Source organism: Agelaius phoeniceus, chromosome 5 (genome assembly GCF_051311805.1).
Source record: "Agelaius phoeniceus isolate bAgePho1 chromosome 5, bAgePho1.hap1, whole genome shotgun sequence".
In the NCBI taxonomy this organism is placed as follows: domain Eukaryota; kingdom Metazoa; phylum Chordata; class Aves; order Passeriformes; family Icteridae; genus Agelaius; species Agelaius phoeniceus.
In genome coordinates, this window is record NC_135269.1 from 49,397,947 (window position 1) to 49,417,024 (window position 19,078).

The following is a 19,078-nucleotide window of genomic DNA, read 5'->3' on the forward strand; positions in this document are numbered from 1 at the left end:
TCTTTCCTGTCTTTACTCTTCATGGGTGCTTTTTCAGAGCCTTATTATACTTACTGGCACAGAACCCATTTTTCTCTTGGTTCATGCTGCTGATCTCTGCCCTGAGGAGAGGCAGCTGGTCCCTCTCTGACCCAGTTCCTCTCCACCAAGGCTGCAATTTCTGGGCCTCATATGCCTGCACATTTTTACAGCAACTTTTTGTTTTGGGCTGATCCCAGCCCAGCATATTGACCTGGCACAACCTGTAACTGCCTCCATTACAAGCCAATACAAACCAAATCATAGATATAGGCAGTTTTGCAGAAAATATGCAGAAAAAAAATCTAATTTGGATGTCCCCATCTGAGTGGAAAGTATCATTTTGAGCACATTTAATAGATTTATTAACTTTAAAAGAACATAGAAGCTGATAATTTCTTTAGAATCCAAGTCATTACTGAGGCAAGGCATTTCCTTCTCCATCACTGGTCTCAATCATTTTTCCACTATTATGTATGTGAAAAGAGGAAACCTTATCCTTAGGTAGTTGAGTGTCCTGTACCCAGCTTTCACTAGGGTGAAAAACCATTCTCTTCAGTCCTTCAGGTCAGAAAAAAAAAATCCTCAGCAGTTAATATTAATTATTTTTTAGAAGCTTTTAAGGCAAGTTTTCACAAACATATATCTAAGACATTTGCTTTGACTCTAAGAATTCATCAAAGTGTTGTGGCTGAATAGATTTCCTTGCAATTTCCCTGCAATTTCCTTTGTTTTAGGCCATGGGCCAATTCCTGCCCCACAGGAAGCCACTGTGTGCTAAAGGTGGCCAGGATGGCCTCAGGTGGCCACCTTGCTGGAAACTCCAGTCCAGCAGGGATGAACAAACACCCTTCCAGTAAAGTTTTTCACCAATCTGGCCACGAATTTTCTTTCATGGGGAAATCACCAACCAGTGCTCAAACTCCTGAGCCATTCAGTATCCAGGGCTCAGCTGTGACCTGCCCAAGATCCTTCAGAAGATTCTTGAGCAAGCCCAGCCAATGCAGTTGGTGATGGTGATCTTGTAGAAGTGCCATATTTTGTATCTTCTTGTGTTCCCGATGGCAGGAATGAATTGCCACAAGGATTCTGGGGGAGAGTTACACAGTGGTTGGAAGAGTCTTGGCATAAGTACATCCTTCCAGAGCTGCATCAGTTTATGCAGAGACAACTCTGCAGCAACACTGTCATGCAGAAATGCAAAGTAAACACTGCAGGGTTTATGTCAACTTTTCAGCAGCGTCTCTGCAATGAACAAGAAAGGCAAACCAGGCATAGAAGTAAAAAATATCTCTGATGCATTCCCTGCACAGACCAGGAAGGGCACAGGCTGTGGCTCCCAGCAGGGACCAGGAAGGGCACAGGCTGTGGTCCCCAGCAGGGACCAGGAAGGGCACAGGCTGTGGTCCCCAGCAGGGACCAGGAAGGGCACAGGCTGTGGTTCCCTGCAGGGACCAGGAAGGGCACAGGCTGTGGTCCCCAGCCCCAGCAGCCTGTGGGTCATGTCCGGGCCATCCAGGCAGGGCTCTTTGGTGCCTTGCAGGTGTGAATGTCCACCACCTCCAGGCAGTCCTGGCAGCGCACAGCACAGCACCAGTGGAACTTGCACTCACATTTGGTCATCCTGCTGACGCGGGCGGTGTCGTAGCCCCTCCCGCAGCACATCACCTCACAGCTGTCCATGCCACGCGACGTCTGGTTGCACACCCGGCCGGCTGTCCCCAGGGACCCTGCAGAGGGAACGCACCTAAAGTCAGCAGGCAGATTTTAAGGAAAGGCAGCAAGCATATGGAAATAGGTATGATACTTTGATACTTTAACATCACATCACCCAGGATTCAATATCAAGCCAGGAAAATGCCTATAAAGGTAAAATTGCCCCCATATTTTGCCTAGGAATCAGGCCTGGAGACGAGGAGGAAGAAAACAGATGAAATTCTTCAAGGGTCTGCCTGATTCTGTTAATATCATCATGTTTTGCTTCATCTTTCCCTGGAACTTTCTTCCCCTTGGGAAGAGTATCTGCCCCCAGGGACTGTCTGAAATGGAATGCCCAGGTGGAGCATCTTCATGGTGCTCAGGATATCATGAGCTTTGCTGAGGAGCTCTGGGTGTGCAGGAGAGGGCTAGGAGAGAAGACCACAGAATCTGGTGGCTGTGAGGGACTCAATGGGTAGAGTAACTGTGCTGCCTGTGATTAAAAGTCTTGCAGAAATGAGAGCAGAAGCACCCTGGGCATTTGGCATCGCTGCTGTGTCCACCCATAGGCCCCATTCCAGCAGTTCAGGTGGCAGCTGAAGATTTGCTGCTCTGTGTGCCTCTCATCCCTGTGGGTTAACACTAAGGGTTCTTCTCCCCTTTCATGATAAGATTAGAAGAAACTAAATTATAGCCTGCTGTGGACAGAAGGGGGAGAGGAACCATACCACACCTTGTCATGTTCTTGAAACACTCAGGAGGAGTGGCTGAAATACCTGTGCCTATATGGCACAAAATGGCTCTGTAAGGCATGTCTGAGTGTGAACAGTGACTGTACCACGTAGGAGCCATTGTTCATCTAACACAAACTGGTTTTAGGGTACATTTTAGGATCAATACTGCTGCTGACAGGTTATTACCACCAAACTGAAAACTTCATAAAAATTAATTGCCTCACCTAATTTCCTGTGTATTGCTATTATGAATCAAATGGAGATATATTCAAAAATTAACATTCTTCTGACATTTTCCATAGACCTGATTGCAACTCCATTCTCTTCTTGGGCAAGGTGATACTCCCTAAGTAATGGCTGTAGTCAGTAAATTAACTGGAATTATTTTACAAAGTGTATTTGCAGGTGCACACTGAACATGAACAATTTACCTTCTTAAGGAAAACTAATACACGCAAACATTAATTAAAATTTGCATAAGCCAGGATAGCAAACCAATCTTAATTAATAAAATGTAAACTGCAGTTAAATTGTAATTATTAATAATTTAGGTTGAATGAATTCCAATTTTAGTTTTTTCCCCCCTATGGTGAATTTATGGTTGTATGCAGTGATGCTGCTGTCTCAAAGCAGTTTATAACATACAAGTGTTTACTGTTTCTCCATTCCTTGCTGCCTTCCCAGCATCAGGAAGACTTCATATTAAATGGGGGCTGACCCCAAATGAGTAATGCAATGAGGGGTCTCAGGAACTGGACCAAAGTCACCTTCTCAAACTGTGCTTTTTCATGGGACCAACACATGATCCAGCCTCTCAGCCATGGGGGTGCCAATTTTCTTCTTTTTCTATCAAACTTAGGACAGTCTTCAACTGCTGTCTTGGAGAAGTTCTTCAGCCCCTAGAACACATCTCAGCTTCCCTCCCATGGCCTAGATTCCTGTACTTATTTAAATATTTAAATATGCATTGGGTAGAGGTATACACCTGGAGAGCATCACCATGGAAGGGCTGGTTCATGTCCTGCCCACCAGCCCCCAGCTCAGCACAGGGGCCCAGGGCCCACCCCAGCGCTGCTCCCAGCTGCTGAGCCTGGCCCTGCCCAAGGCTCCTGAGCTGCAAACGTGCTGCTGCCCCAGCCAGCAGAGATGTGCTGAGCCACCCCTGAGGGAACAGACAGAGGGAAGAGAAACCACACAAAATGGAGCCAGAAACAGGTTCCTGCACCTGCAGCCTTATCAATCCCAAATCTCCTTGGGGTCTGAGCATGTTCATGCTACTGCCTATGGACCAATGCTCTGCATAACGTCCTGGGGGAGATGGCTGAACAGTGCTTCAAAGTAAAAAGTAAACCTTTGATATTTGGTAGAGCATCTCAGTTTGCTGTAACAATCAGCCATGTGGTGCCTCAGGCACACCCTGCACCAGGAAACCAGCAGCAACTCCTGCTCCTGGCTACTGTCCCTATAGCCAGTGCTGGCACCTGGGTCCCCTGCAGGAGCGCAGGAGAGGTGGCCCCAGCAGTGACCCACATGGGCACACACTACTCCCAGCAATCCCTCAGCTGTGCAGTTCCCAGGTGCACTGGGGGAACTGGCATAGCAGGCATAGCAGTGATGCCAAGAGGCCTCTCCCAGATGTTTTTGTCAGGAATCACTCCATGATGGGGGAAGAGAAACTTCCAGTGGCCTCCAGTGCCCACAGTCTAGGCAAGCTGAGGAGTCAGGGGGATGCAGAACTGAATGTAAGTTCTGATGTTTGTGTCAGCCCACAGCAATATCCATCACATCCCAGACTGTGCAAAATACAGCCAAATTCACAGAAAGGGTTATTAGACATTGGAATGGATTTCCCAGGGAGGGGGTGGAATCACTGGCCCTGGAGATGTTTAAGGAAAGACTTGGTGTGGGACTTAGTGCATGATCTAGTTGACATGGTGGTGTTTGCTCAAAGGTTGGATGTGATGATCTCAGAGGTCTTTCCCAACCTAATTGATTCTGTGAAGAACTTTTAAAAGCACTTGTCCTGCTCTCTCTGTTCAGACCAAAAAAACATTACAAAGGCCAAGCTTGTGACCTACATGATTAACATTCTGTATCAGGAATTCACACCAGTGAAGGAAAAGCAAAGCTGCCCTCCACCTCAGCACAGCTCCCAGCCAGGCACAGAGGCGAGTCATGTCATTTGGCTGCTGGAAGTGAAGGAAGACCCCCTGTTCCCCCACATCCAGCAGGAGCTGCCCAGAAAGCTTTGACCACATTCCTCAGCTGAGGCACAAGGTAGTTTCCAAGTTCAGTGTTCTTATTTCCAGATGTAAGGGGAAATCACACAGCACTAAAGGACAACCTAAGCAGGATGCACCCACTGCTTTCAACAGGAGTTTTGCCACCAGCTTCAAAACCAAAATTATTTCAGCCACTAACAGACAGTCAGAAACTGGTATCATCTGATGCTGACCACAAAACATCAACATTTACTACAATGACCACAACAGGGGACTTAATTGTCACAGATTGTGACAAAAGTGAAAACAAGCTCATATAAAGGCTTAGTTTTTGAGCAAAACCAACCTTTTTTTAAAGTTCAAACAGCATCTTCAGAATCTCTGCAGCTTCTCTAGTGAGAAGGAAAAGACCAATAACCAACAGTGAGGAGCCAGACAAATTACTGAGCTCCTTGGCAGGCCTGAGTGATGAAGGCAGCAGAAGACACTGCACAAAATAAGGCAGAGTTTTCTGCCTGCTACCTGCAATGCGCCTCCTCATCACTTATGAGGCAGGAGTAGGTTCTAACTTGTAAAAAGTTTTTGTACAACCTCTTTGTTTTTATTTCAAATGTTGGAATTGCCATGCCTACACACATTTTACCTGCCAAAGCATCCACAGCTTTTCATACTGCCAACTTCGCAGCCTGCACATCAAGTCCTTTCTTCTCAGTTTGCACAGTTAGTTTTGGAAGTCAACATGTGTTATGTTGAAAAATATTTTCTTTCCATCCCTAAAGCCCTAAAATGTATTTATTAGTATATAATGAGAGCTTTTTCCTTCTACTTCTATTGATTAAAATCTGGTGTCAAGCAATAACATCCATTATTAGACTTTCACACACACACACATATACACAAACAAAAGCCAAAAAAAGGTGCAAAACCAGTGAAATTCCCAATGATAGTTTTCTCACAAGTATTCTTGGGGAAAAAACAGTTGAAAGAAAAGGTTCACAGAAAAGCAACTCTGGAGAGCACCTGGATCTTATAGACAACACTCAGTAGAGTAGGGCTGGAGAGAACAGGCAGTTCTCTCTGGAGACAGATCTGTCTGGAGGGGCTGGGATTTCCCAAGCCAGCACTGAAGAGATGGCCATGAGTTAATAAAAACAACAGTTTACCTAGGATGACTTTTAAAAGCTCTCTGGGATGTTCTATCTTTGTTTCTATCAAATTTTGAGTATGTAATTTTGAGTAAAAATTATTTCAGGAGAGTTATGTGCGCAGGGTTAAATGAATTCTGAACACTTCTGAAAAATCTTAATTTGGTCCTTTGTGAAATCTTAAGGCAAGGAAAGAGGTGGTCAGGTTATCAGATTATCTTGCCATTGAGTTACTACTAGTGATTTCCCATATTTTACCCCTCCTGAAATAAATTACCCCTCTTTTCCTTTCTAGGAAAAAAAAAAAACAACAACCCAAACAAATAAACAAAAAAACCTCAAACAAGCAGAAAAACCCAAAAAAACAAAAACCAAAAATACCCAACCCCCCCCAAAGAACTACATTTTGGGGTGTTCCATGTATGCATGTCCAGCTGCCCCCTCAGACAGAATGCCAGACCCAGGGTGGAAGCTCCAGTGGGGGAAGAGAAGGTATCTGCTTTTTTCCTGGGTATGCTGCTGATGGCAGAATCCTTGAGCACTTTTAACTCACTGGTTCCTATGTGTTAGCACAATCAAGCCACAGAGCACACTGGCTTGGACATTTTAGTTTGTGAAGTTGTCTCCTGGTCAAATCATGATGCTTCATAAGGTTTTCTCTGTGAATCCTTCATTCAGCTCCAACACTAATCAGCCTAATTTTTTTTCCCTGAAGCCCTAAATCACTTGAATTCCCTGGAGAATGTTAGGCAGAACTGTATTGAATGACATACTAAAACATTGTGGCATTAGATTCAGCTGACACTGAGATGCTCCCCACCTATTTCCAAACTCTGACTTCCACAATCTCATTTCATTTGCAGTCATTTAACAAGACTGCCACTTTGCAATGCTCAACAAGGCAAACCAAAAAAATGTGGTGCAGCTGCCAAAATCATCTCCCTAAAAGTCAGATCAGGTTTTGTTTGTGCGGTTCTTTCTTTGCTCCATGCAAGCAGCAGGGCATCCCACACACCAACAAAGGTTTACTGCATTTTTCTAAAAATATGCTCTTCCAAACAACCACATTCTCTGAATTCTGAGCAGCAAAAAAACACCACCTCAGCTGCAGCTTATATTGAGCTGAGCCAAAAAAATATATCAGATTTTGCCATCTCTGGGCAGGCTTGTCAGTGTCTGGCAAATGCACATAATACACTGTGGTGAAAAATGCCCACTCTCCTCCACAATAACAAGACTGATAGATGAGATTAGCCTAAGTACAAAGAGATGATTAAATGGATTTTTGACATAGAATTTGGTAGTGTACAAGTTCTTCTACCAGGGGAAAAAAATAATGTTTTTTACAATGAATGAGGCAACACCAAGAGATAAATGTTTTGAAAAGATCCTAGTCTGCAAAGTTATTTCTGCATGATGCCACAATATATCCATTTATTCACTTGGATTAGACTTTACAGTATCAGCCACTATTCAAGGAATGGTATGTGCTCATGCAGGTAATAAACATCACCTGCCAAAATAATAAATAACATTTAAAATTATGCTGACAACTCAACTAACCAGAAACAGTGTCCAATGTAATTGTACTGGATGAAATTCTGCATTCACTGAAGTCAATAGTACATGACCAGGAATTCACATATTGTTCTTATTTAAGTACAGCTGTTTTGCAATGTTTATTCCAAGCAAACTTGGATTGTAAACATTCAGCAGTGCCAAAAAGAGTTGAGCTGCATTGCTGTCCAGATACTTACAGATTTGTCATTTGGGTTGCAATCTGGCCCGTTATACAACCTATTAATTAGTTCCACAACTTCCCTCATACATTACTCAGTCTGCCTCTCTTTTCCAAATTTCTGGTTTTCTAGTTGCTAGTTTTTAATTGCCATATCAGAAAATACTGTACATGGGTCAAGAGCTGTTAGCAGGTTTCCTGGTGCTTGGCAGTGCCTTGAATTCTGTAACACTGCTAAGTGTGTCTCTATCGAACCTCTGCAGCAGGAAAATCCAGTGCTAACACCAGCACCAATACTTTATCTCTTCCCACAGGGGCTGGCACAACTCTCCAGAAAATGTGATGGTTGTCATGGACAGAGCCAGCATTGCCTCATAAAGAGGAATAAACAGCTGTGTCACTCAGCCAAGCCTGCTGTGTCCCACCCACCTCTTCTCTTCCATCCACCTGCACGTCCTCAGCTGCCTCACCCCCGTTACCCACAGCTGCCCTGACTGGTGCAGGCAGGGCTGGGTTGTGCCTCGCACATTAGATGGGGACAGGCGTGTCTGCAACCAGGCTCCACAGTCACAGTGAGCTGTGGGAAGGTGCAGATAAAGGAGGCACTGCAGTGGTAAGGTAACAACGTGGAAAGGAAGCAATGCAACAGGAGGTGGCATCAACAGGCACCTCTGGAGGCAGCTCTGGAGTGAGCTGTGTGGCACAAGAGTGAGTGTGCCCACTATGGACCTGCCTCACGAGCACAACTCAAACTTGTACTGAAAGCAGCTTTGCCTTACAGCATCTCCAGGGCTCCATAGCATCTGGCAGAAACTGCTGAGATATATTAGAACAACTGCCTGTTGTACACCTAGGGACATCAAAGAACTATTGTTCTTGTAGTGAGTCCTTCCAGAACACCTTCTTTCCTGTTTCCTGCTGGTTACATGCATGGATTTATTTTTATATATATGTATGTATATGTATATACACACATACACACATTTGATAAAATTAAAATTTTTGACCTTTGAAGTACAAATATCTTAAATAAAGGCATTCACATGTAATGATAGTGGCTTACCTACATCCCTGTCCCTGATACAGTAGTCTGGAGAGCTTTCAAAGTATACCAGGTCATTCTTAGTTGGCTTCTTAAATTTCTTATTAGCCACAGTGAAACCTGTGCCATCTTGATTCATGACCACCTGAATTGCTCCATTGTATTTCTTCCACAGGTAATCTCCTGTTCTCCTGAAGTCTGCCATGGCCAGCCAGCAGGTCCTTAGGGTGCAGGATCCACTCACACCGTGACATTTGCACTCCTGTTTCAAAAACCGCTTCACAGCCTGTTTAGAAATGCACAGGTAAATATAAATATACACAGGTAAAACAAAGTGTAATTAACTAATTGCTTCTCAGCCCTTTTCCAGCCATCCTGTAGTGCCAGGCCTGCGATGGACCTCCAAATTACGGTCTGTAGTGACACCCACTGGTAGCATCCAGTCATCCCCATGTGGTTGCTCTGCTCTGGTTGCTTGACTCAGCGTGCACACAATCCTCCTGGTGGGCTTACCTTCCTGCTCCTGCCAGTCAGCCCAAGGATCGGCGGGCTCTATAGTGCCAGGACACAGACTGGACACGAGCAAAGAATCAGAAATGGCCACAATCATTCAGCGCCTTGGGAGGTGAAGGTGCCCCCTTTCCCCATTGTTTCAGCTGCAGGATTGCCGTGCTGACCACTCTGACCCTCTCCAGCTCATCTCCATAAAGTTGCCCTTTACCCTGAACAGCATTTCAAATATTGCCCAGAAATTCATATATAAATTATTTTTAAAAGACTGTGTAAAGCATTGTACCTGTACTAGGCATCAGACCTATGCAGAATCTTAAAATACAGTATACTTAAAATGCTTATACAGATTTTAACCAACATTTTAGGATAATATCTTCATTAGTTTGCACTGGAGAGATCACCCTTATCATTAATTTAACATCTGGATAGTATTAAAGCCATTTCAGCTTCATCTCAGACATTTAAGCTATCTGTATGATGTTGGAGAACAACAGATGGGTTCATAGACAGTAAATAATTCATTCCTAATTATGTAGATATGGATATTTGATCTATAAATATTATGCCTTAAGGGTTCATGAAATATGAACTTTTTAGGGTTTGTACAAGAGGAATGTCATCATGGGAGGAAGGTAAGAGAGAGGAAAGCTCCATGATTAGAAGTGAGACTGATGCACAGTGGGGCAGCCTTTTCCAGTCAAGCACTTAGTAATAAAGCGAGAATGTATTATAAAACCAAAGGATGTTCAATTTTCTTTCTAACTTGTAAATGATATGAATACTTCAAAGAAGTCACTGGCATTCCCACAGTCCCATTTCATTGCCATATCACAAATCTGGGATTTAAGCAGATGCTTGGTTTTAATTATCTGAGCAGAAATCAATTTAACTACTTGTATGTCTAAAACAACTTTCTGGAATAATGTAAGAAGCACATAGGAATATGGTCTCTTTTTTGTCAGCAATGCTCCTATACTGATATACAGCATATTATGTTCTTTGATTCATATTTGTTCTATTTATTTTTTCATCAGCACAGTTAGAATAGTTTTTGGAATAGTTTTAAAAGAGATATATCAACACCCCTTTTGGGGGCAAGAAGAAGCCAAGGGCACAGATGGTCTTACCCAGGTCAAAATGCCAGCCCTGTAGGGCAGCTGAGGTGGTGAGATCCCTGCAAAGCTAAACCTACACTACTGTACTGTGAATACAAAACAATGTCTCTGTCCATAAAGCAGGCCCTAGAGCATATGAGAACATATTCATTATTTTAAATGGAATATATTTATTAAAATTTCTTTTTCTAAAAATCTACCTTACCAGTACTACCTAAGTATTTGGCAGAGGTGTTTTTAAAACTTAAAAATAATAAGATGCTCAAATACTACAAAAAGTACTTCCCATCATGGAACTTATTCAACCCTACAAAAATCTTTGTGTTGTAGACTTCAGGCTCCTTTGGACAGTAGCAGAAACATGACCACAGTACTGCATTAGCCTATCATTGATCTGAATAGCTTCATCTGCCTACATTACATATTAATTATGCCTGCTGGCAATAGGCAGGTGGAGGAAAGATGCTGAAGAACAGAAGTTTTTCAGGAAAATCATCTACTTGCAGTACAAAAAAAGATCAGAATACAAACAACTTAATCCCTATTAAATGTACATTAAGGAAGATTTTATGTATTAAATATACATAAAGATAAGACATAAAAAGTTTCTACAAATAATTCCAGATGTGCTTGGTTTAGCACAATAAAACAATAAAATTTTTTTTTCTGTATTTCAGATGTCATGGGAGCAGCAAATTTTTAACATGTTTTTAAAAATGAAACGGCATATTCCAGTTTCATGCACCATTCTTTTTATTGCTACCACCACAAAATGTTAGTGCAGCTATTCCTCAGCCCTTGCACCAGAAGTGGGCAGTACACCTGGCAACTACTCCTCCTACTCACCTTCAGTGTGAAGGTAAAGACTTTTTTAGCTGAAATTCAGGAATGGCATTTTCATACAATGTTTAGGAATGGGGTTGCAGGTCATGCTACGAGGCCATTGCCTTTTGGAGGGATGTGTATTTTGGATTTTTTTCTTTAAAAAATCTCTGCTCACTTTGTGATTAAGTTTACCATATACATACAGAAATGGATAGAATGGGTTTTTTTCTCTAGAGTTATTTTGAATTTGCTCTTTGTCAAGCCTGTTCTTCAGTGTGATCTTCAGCCTCTCTTAGGAATTTGTATTCTGTATCAGTGAAAAAATAAAACTCCTGCTTATATAAGAACTAGGCTCAAAATAAAACCTCCATCCAAACTGATCCTGAGCTTAGACTCCTGCTTAACTTCTCACACAAGGAGTGACTAAGTGACTCCAACAGGAGTACTGTTAGGCAGTTGAATTCAGTCTGTTTGTAGATCTCGGTCACACTGAACCTCCAAGGAAGATAAAAACAGCAGCTCAGGCTGCTGCTCTTCCTGTATTTCTCCATAGCTGCTGAGACCAGACAGCAAGAGCCAAGCATTAACTGCCCCAAACACAACAGAGCTGTCCAAGACCATCTCTAGGCATCTATTGCATGGACACCCACCTTCCTTCCAGCTCTGTTGTTGTGAAGGTTCATCAGTGCCCTGGCATCTTTTCCTTTCCGTTCTTTGGCATCCACAAAGGCTCTGGCAAATTTAATGCCATAGTCAATGTTATCACTGCAGCCACCCCAGTCAAAATGGCCCTTGCTGTCCTTGGCAGAGCCTTTCTTCTTGGGATCACAAGAGCAGGATTTCAGCTCCCCTTGGCTACATGCCCTGGTGATGGCAAAAACAACTCCAGCAGAAGAGATGGCGTGTACAAAAGCAGATTCTCGACTACCTGAAACAAAAAAAGTCACTTTAAATATCATTGGGGTAGCTACTTTGAGTGGCTGTCCTATATCCAAGACAGTTAGACTGGACTTTTTTGCAGAGCAAAAGATAAACTAGGCTGAAATCACACAAATACACATTCCCTGGAGCCAGAATTAGTCATGGCTTAAGCTTGGACCCCTCCCTGGTAAAAGCTCATCAATATAGTGTTAGAGTTGGAAAACATTAAACATTTGCTTTTGATATTGATTCATATACTTTCATGGATCAGTTGTTTTGTACAGATATGTGAATAGGACAGCTGGTATTCCTATCATGTTTCACGAATTTAGAAGAATATATGAAGTGCTATGTAAGAGATAAGTTTAAGAAATTATTAAATAGGGACACTAAAACAACATGCATATTGCAAAATACTGCAAGTAACTCTTGAAACTTAGACTTCCCTCTCCTGAAGCTCTTGGAATAGACTTTCCTGTTTAAACAGTGCTAGGGAGAAAACTTGGGTGTTATTTTCTGAAAAATATAAGTTAATATTATGTTTTCTGACTAGAATCAAGCCCATAACTGTAATTCACACAAATAAGTTCCATTAAATCAATGGCACCGCTTGTGTCATGCTTGAGGCAGGATTTGGTCTGGCAGCTGTGACTTCTTCATGCCAGCTGCTCTGGCAGCTTTCCCATCTCCTAACCAAGATACTTTATTATACCAAAGATTATCTGAATTTCTAGAATATATCTATTCAAAGACAATTAGGTACATATTTCAATGCAATAATTGCTTTTATTTTAAGATGCATTAGTTTACAATACAGAGCTACATTACACTGCCACAAATCTATTTATGGTAATGGAATATTTTCCTACTTTTAAAGTTTTTAGCATAGGAAGAATAACAAGTAGATTTTTTGTGCAATATCTAAGACGACTTGCAGTGAGAGAGACCTCTTTGCAGAGCTTGTAAGCCTTAAGCAATGTTAGTACAGTAAAAGAGTATCCCAAAGACAAATGTTAACAGTGACTTTTTTGTAGAGGCAGAATTACACCATAGAATTTAATATTTAGTATTTCAGTTGCAGTAGCACCAATATGCTTAACTTACGAATGGGCCCTCAACTGCCACATGCTGTGCAAGTCTTTTGCAAATGGCAACTGGGCAAACCATGCCTTCCCTACCCTGCCTTCAAAATCAGGCAGGAGTTGCCACGGCTTGTTAGAAATCACGCTCTTTTGAAGACTTATTTCTGAGAAAACTTATCCAGAAATATCAAAAATTTGCAAAGTGTTAATTAAAAAGAAACACTTGATATTGTTGGAAAAGGTTTATTTGAGCTTATTGAACTAATCAATTTTATTAGAACACTATCATGCTACATTTCCATGGCAATCACAGCCTGATCAGGCTCAGTGCAGAGCTCAGAAGCCTGATGCTGTCATTCTCTCACATGAGCCAACAGTGAAAACTTCACTTTTGGAAAAACTGCATTTTTACTTTTTTTATTAAATAGCCTCATCATTATTAGGCTATGTTCTGCCAGACATGTTTTCCTGAATATCAGACAAACCTCACTGAAAACTTCAGCCTATGGGTGACATTACTGGTTACTCACAAATAATTGCTAAGGGAACATGAAGCTGGTTACAGGAACCAATGGCTCACCAGCAGCAAACGGAGCATGGAGTGAAAATCCCGCTGCCTGGGTCAGTGTGTCTGCCATTCTCCTCTCTGTCCCTGCCAGTGGGGCAATGGTCCCAGGGTACTTTCCTACTCCTCTCCTTGCAGGTGCCATGCTGCTCACAGCTTAGAATGATGCAGGGCACATTCCAGGGTCACAAGTGCCAGGGCAGGGTCAGTGCACTGGCTGCACACCAAGGAAGGCCATGTGCACAGGGTGTGGCACTTGGTGACAAGAGCTGCAGTCACTAACAATCTCAGTAGGTTTATCCGTCCGGTAAGGACATTCTGACACTGTAACAAATCCCAGCCATTTCTTAGGGTCAAAAGGGCCACATCTGATATTTGAAGACTCACTAAATGCCTTACTCCGACCTTTAGATGACAACACTTCCCTGCTTAACCGTCCTCCCTCAGTTGCTTGAGGTCTGCACAAGCCCGGCTCACCTCTATCAGATGTGTGCCCTGCCTCTCTCTCTCTCCCGGAGCCTGACCTGAAATGCCGCAGTGCCTGGAGGGCAGTGCTGCCCCAGCATGGGCTCACCCCGCAGTCAGCACAGCCCTGGAGGCACTGCACCCTGCTGCTGCCCTTCCCCGGCAAAATGCCCCAGCGGCAATCGGCCCGCAGGAGGAATTGTCTCCTGCCATCCCAGCGCACGGGGCTCTGTTTGCACTTGAGCTGCCCCCCTCAGCAGGCCCCATCCCGAGTCCTGGTATCCTGAGGCTGGGCTGTGATGGAAACAAAGTCTTCTGTCCTGCTGCCACATTCTGATGCCTCAATTTCCCTGTAGGCCTTACTAAGTGGGTTTGATATCCACACCAAAAAAAAAAAAAAAAAAAAAAAAAAAAGAGAAGTTGGGAGCTGCAGAGCTAGCTCCTAATATGCCAAAACTCCACATTGTCTCCCTGATTTGATACAGGCTTTTAAGAAATAGAGACCTTTGTGTCATCATATATGCTACTCTGCTGTCCGTGAGACCCTAAAATAACATTGCATGTCCTCTTCCTTTCCTCCCGAAACATAAAACCAAGCTTCACCGTTGCTAAGGATGAAGGATACACGAGGATGGCCACCGCTTCTCATCATTCCCGCACACTGCCCAGGGGGTGCCAGCCCCAAAACAGCCCCGTTACCCTTATGAGGAACACTTGTACCGTCACGCTGACTCTCCAAAGCCCCTTTTACCCTCGGGCCGCGGGCTGCAGGCCCCACCCGAGCCCGGGCAGCCCCTCCCTCAGCGCGGCGGGCCCCGGCACTCACTGCGCAGCAGGACGCGGCCGAGCAGGCGCTGCCCCCGCTCCAGGGCGTTGCAGTCCCAGCGGTGCCGGCGGAACTGGTGCTGGCACTCGGCCGTCCAGGCGGCCACGCCGCGGCCGATGGAGAGCATGGCCTCGGGGTGCCGCCGGCACAGCTGCCGCTGCCGGCTCACCAGGCCCGGCACGTTGTCGCACATCACCCGCGAGGAGCCCACGGCGCCCATGTACCTGCGGGAGGGAAAGGGCAGGGCAGCGCCGGGGGGCCGCGCCGACCCCCGGGCACCGGCCCCGAGGGAAGCAGGGTCCTCAGCGCCCCGGAGCCTTCCTCCGGCGGGTCCCGAGCTGCAGCTACCTCTGCCTTTTTGGTGGGAATCCTTTACAATTAGTCATCGACCCTGTGTTTTTTTAATAACGTGAAGTATTCAGGAGAACCCCAAGCCCCGCTATTGCAGCTCCGCGCAGTACTTAAAAAAAAAAACAACAAACCTTGAAAAAATTAAATTACATCATCTGTATCCAGATGGTCTCTATTAGTCCTGAAACATTTCGAAAGGTACCTTTCATAAAATCCAAACTTCTATAGGTGTCTTTTGAAGGGATCAAACAGAAGAAAATGTCCTTTTCTTGAATTTTCATTATTTTATACGATCATGAAATCGTTAATGCCGTAACTTCCAAAAAATATATATTTAAGTCGCATTTAGAAGACACCATGACAAAAAGCCATCACAATAAATAACGTTTATATGACTAAGGACACAGATAGTCATTTTATTCAAACATGCCCAGTCTGATAAATCGGCCTTTGATCGCGCGTCAGCCAGAGTCAAGGTTAAATGTGTTCCCCAGGATTACAAGAAGGGGTTTAACTCCTCTCCTACACCAAGACTTTCCAGCCTGGGCTTTTTTGGGGTCCCCAGTTTGAGGGGCAGGTTTATGTTTCCATTCTAAGGCGTTTTGCAGCGAGCTGCCTGAGACGCCCCACGCCGACATCAACTATCCCTTGAAGCCGGGCCCTGCGCTGCCCGCCGGGCTCTCAGCCCCCTGCTCTGGCACTTTGCAGTTCAGCGAGGACTGTGAAGGAGGGAGGGGCGGGGGAGGGCGAGGAAGAAGGAAAAAATAAATTAATAATAAAAAAGTAGCGCCGCTGTAGCCAATTCCCAGCGCCGCCGGGGCGCGGATGGGCGGCTGCCAGCAGCGGCGGGCGGCAACCCGCGCCCGCGCCCCTCGGGCGGGTTCCCCTCCCGCCTCCCTGCCCTCCTCCCGCTCCCTGCGCGGCCCCGGGCGGTGCCCGCTGCTCCCGCCGGGCTGGGACCCCCGCACCGCTGCCGAAAGCCCCGGGTAGCCCCCGCAGTTGCGCCGTGCTTATACGGAGGAGGTCGGAGAGCCTCGGACGGGGTGTGGAAGGAGGTGCCGCCGGGACCGTCTAAATCCGCTCGCTTTAAGGCCCGGACTTTCTGGACCGGAGCAGCTGGGAGCAGCGAGCTCTGCTTCTGCGAGACTAAGAGGGAGAGGCTTCCCCCACCTTCCCTAAATCACAATTAATCCGACCCCACCTTCCCCAAGAGCAAATAAAAATTTCTGGAATTGCACAGCTTACCACCATGAGGAGGTGACTGGTGGGGTCGCCCAGATCAAGACCAAGGGAAGAGACCACCAGATCCCAGGGAGAAAGTTCATGTTAGAAAGGCTTCGGTCCACATCAGGTCAGTTGCGGGGGGCAGAAGAAATCCCATGGAGCAATAAGGACGAGCAGGGGCAAACGCAGCTTGAGGGCTACCTTTCCCGTGGGTCAAAAGCACCTTCGCATCCCTACGCGCGATCGCGGAGCTTACTGATCCTCTGCCGGGATACGGGGGATGCCAGTTGGTGCAACGCTCCGGATTCCTCTCGGCTCGCCCTGCACCAAATCCCTCAGGACATGGAGTTCAGCCCCGCTCCCATCCTTCATATTTGCCCCGATCCAGCTCTTCCCTGCAGTCACGGCAAAACTGAGGGGCTGGTGTGGGCTGCTCTCAGACTGGGTGGGTTCTGCTTTGGTTGGTGTTTTTTTTTCCTCTGAAACTCTGATGGATGAAATGATGTCAAGAGACACTGGGGGAAGAGGAGGAGGTAACACCTCTGATTAGGCAAGGAATCCCGAGGAGCCAGTTGCTTTCCAATAACCCTACAAGCAGACAGTGAGTTCAAACCCGCCAGCAGATGTTACGCGACCTGCTGCGGAGCCGGCGGCGAACCCGGCAGGCTGTTACAGACCGGCAGCTCTTGGCACCTCTCGGGGTTTGGCACGACGGCAATTCATGGCTCGGTACGCGCACCCGCGAACACCGAGCACGGAACGGATCCGCGATCCGGTGCAAGCAGAGAAGGAGAGAACCAAAGCAGTCCCGCTATAGGATGGACACCGCCCGGCCGCCTCCCCTCGCCACGGGCCCCGCAAAGCCGGGCCGGCTTCTCCGCGTGCACCGGCGCGCCCCCGCCCCGGGCGTCCCTGCGCAGCCCCGCACCGCGGGGACTCCCGGCCCATGGGCTCCGACACCGGGACCGGCTACGCGCCCCATCGCGCCTGAATCCCGGCATGGGGCAATCCACCGCCGCCGCACCGCTCCCCGGCCCGAGAGGCGACAGGCGGCCCCCGCCCGAAAGAGGGGAGATGCGGCCGGGGCTGGAAGCCAAGACAAGAAGAAGGGATTTAGCAACTTTTTCACTTCGTAACATTTCTGCACAGCAAATACAGGGTTAACACATATTTCAAACAACGAACCCTCATTACCAACCTGGAGATGCCCCACTTCCGAGACAGCATTCGTTGGCTGAAAAAAGGACAAATAAATGCCCAAGGTTGCTAAGTGAGTTAGGGACTACGCAGCTCTTGTTACTAAAAGAAGCCTGCAGTTGTTAACTCCAGGTGAAAATCCTGGAAGAGCAAGCAAGGAAGCACCCTTTAAAAGCTGTTCTTCAGGCTGTATATTACAGCCATTCTCGTGTTCCTCAGTAGAACTTCTCAAGATTCCAGACATTGAACTAGATGTAGGCACCATTTCAGAAAGAAAATGGAAAACACAGAATTATGTGAAGTTTTGAGGTGCTGACATTCACCCACTACTAACTTAACCTGAAAGAAGTACCTCAAACAATCCTCAGAAATCAACACCAAACTACCACCCTCAACTGCAATGTCAAAATCTTTTGACTGCAAAGACTTTCGAGTAAGAATAATTGAAGCCTGGGACACATGAATGCTTATACAACTGTACTTGCCCAGAGGCAACTACAGCTCCTCTTACTAACTCCAGCAGGTCTTAAAAGCAACAGATGAGCATTCAGTATCTATTTGATAAAATGCAACCAGTGTAAAAACACTCCAATTTTTAGCTTCTGGCCAACTTATTTCTTACATTTACAATACACTTTGGGTCAATTACTGGGGCAGAAAAACACCACTGAGGACAGCAAATTCCAGCAGTATTTTAGACCCATACAAAGAAAGGTACAATCCTCCCTGCTACCAGTTTCCTCGGGCTTGCAGTAAAAAGCTGACTTCTCAGAATTTCTCACACCCTTCTGTATTAACAGGAGCTCCCTTAACCTGTGGCTACTGCATTAGTAACTTATCAACATATCCTTTTCCCTTCCATTAGTCATATGCCCCATCTGCATTCCAGCTTTATTGCTATTCAGATTGTTTCTCCAACCCCTCCACTTTGTGCCAGCCCTACAGAAGTTCACCTTGGATCCATTATATCTATTAACAACCACACTCTCACTATAAAGAATGACAAAACAGGCAAGTTTGGAAAGGAACAGGGGAACCACACCGGTTTTGCATGGCCACGTTCAGGGGTAGCAGGGGGTCACAGGGGTGATTTCTGTGCAAAGGTGCCAGAAGCTTCCCACATGTCTGACAGAGCCAGCACCAAGATGAACCTGCCACTGCCTAAGGTCAAACCCATCAGTGATGGCAGTTGCACCTATGGGACCACTATTTGATGATGCAAAAAAACCCCTCTGCAATAGCAATTGTGCCAAAGTGCATTAGACATGAGAGAACAGCTGTGGAGACACCCAGGCCAGTGAAGAAACAAGGGGGAGAAGGTGCTCCAGCTGCCAGGGCAGATTCCCAGGCAGACCACAGTGAGTCAGGCTGTCCTCCTGCAGCCCACACAGGTCCAT

At 45.7% G+C, this 19,078-nt stretch overlaps 1 protein-coding gene across 2 annotated transcripts; it reads right to left on the reverse strand.

Moving 5' to 3' along the window:
* Positions 1-365: 365 nt before the first annotated feature.
* WNT2 (Wnt family member 2) lies at positions 366-19,077 on the reverse strand. 2 transcript variants are annotated; one of them, XM_054631558.2, is made up of 5 exons: positions 16,506-19,077; positions 14,910-15,133; positions 11,701-11,978; positions 8,619-8,883; positions 366-1,748 (listed from the first exon to the last, which is right to left on the reverse strand). In XM_054631558.2, exons 1-5 carry the CDS (start codon positions 16,583-16,585, stop codon positions 1,519-1,521), a joined length of 1,077 nt encoding a protein of 358 aa, XP_054487533.1. In that variant the 5' UTR covers positions 16,586-19,077; the 3' UTR covers positions 366-1,518. The 2 variants fall into 2 exon arrangements, with proteins under 2 accessions (XP_054487533.1, XP_077035085.1); XM_077178970.1 differs by lacking the exon at positions 16,506-19,077 and having other exon boundaries at positions 14,910-15,172.
* Position 19,078: the final 1 nt, after the last annotated feature.

Bases quoted from the DNA above. Each gene is read 5' to 3' on its own strand.
- WNT2 (XM_054631558.2), bottom strand. From the start codon at position 16,585: ATGAACTTTCTCCCTGGGATCTGGTGGTCTCTTCCCTTGGTCTTGATC. The intron at 15,134-16,505 runs GTAAGCTGTGCA...TCCCTCCCGCAG, and splicing joins CCAGTCACCTCCTCATGGTG to GTACATGGGCGCCGTGGGCT. The intron at 11,979-14,909 runs GTGAGTGCCGGG...TTTTTGTTTCAG, and splicing joins CGGCCGCGTCCTGCTGCGCA to GTAGTCGAGAATCTGCTTTT.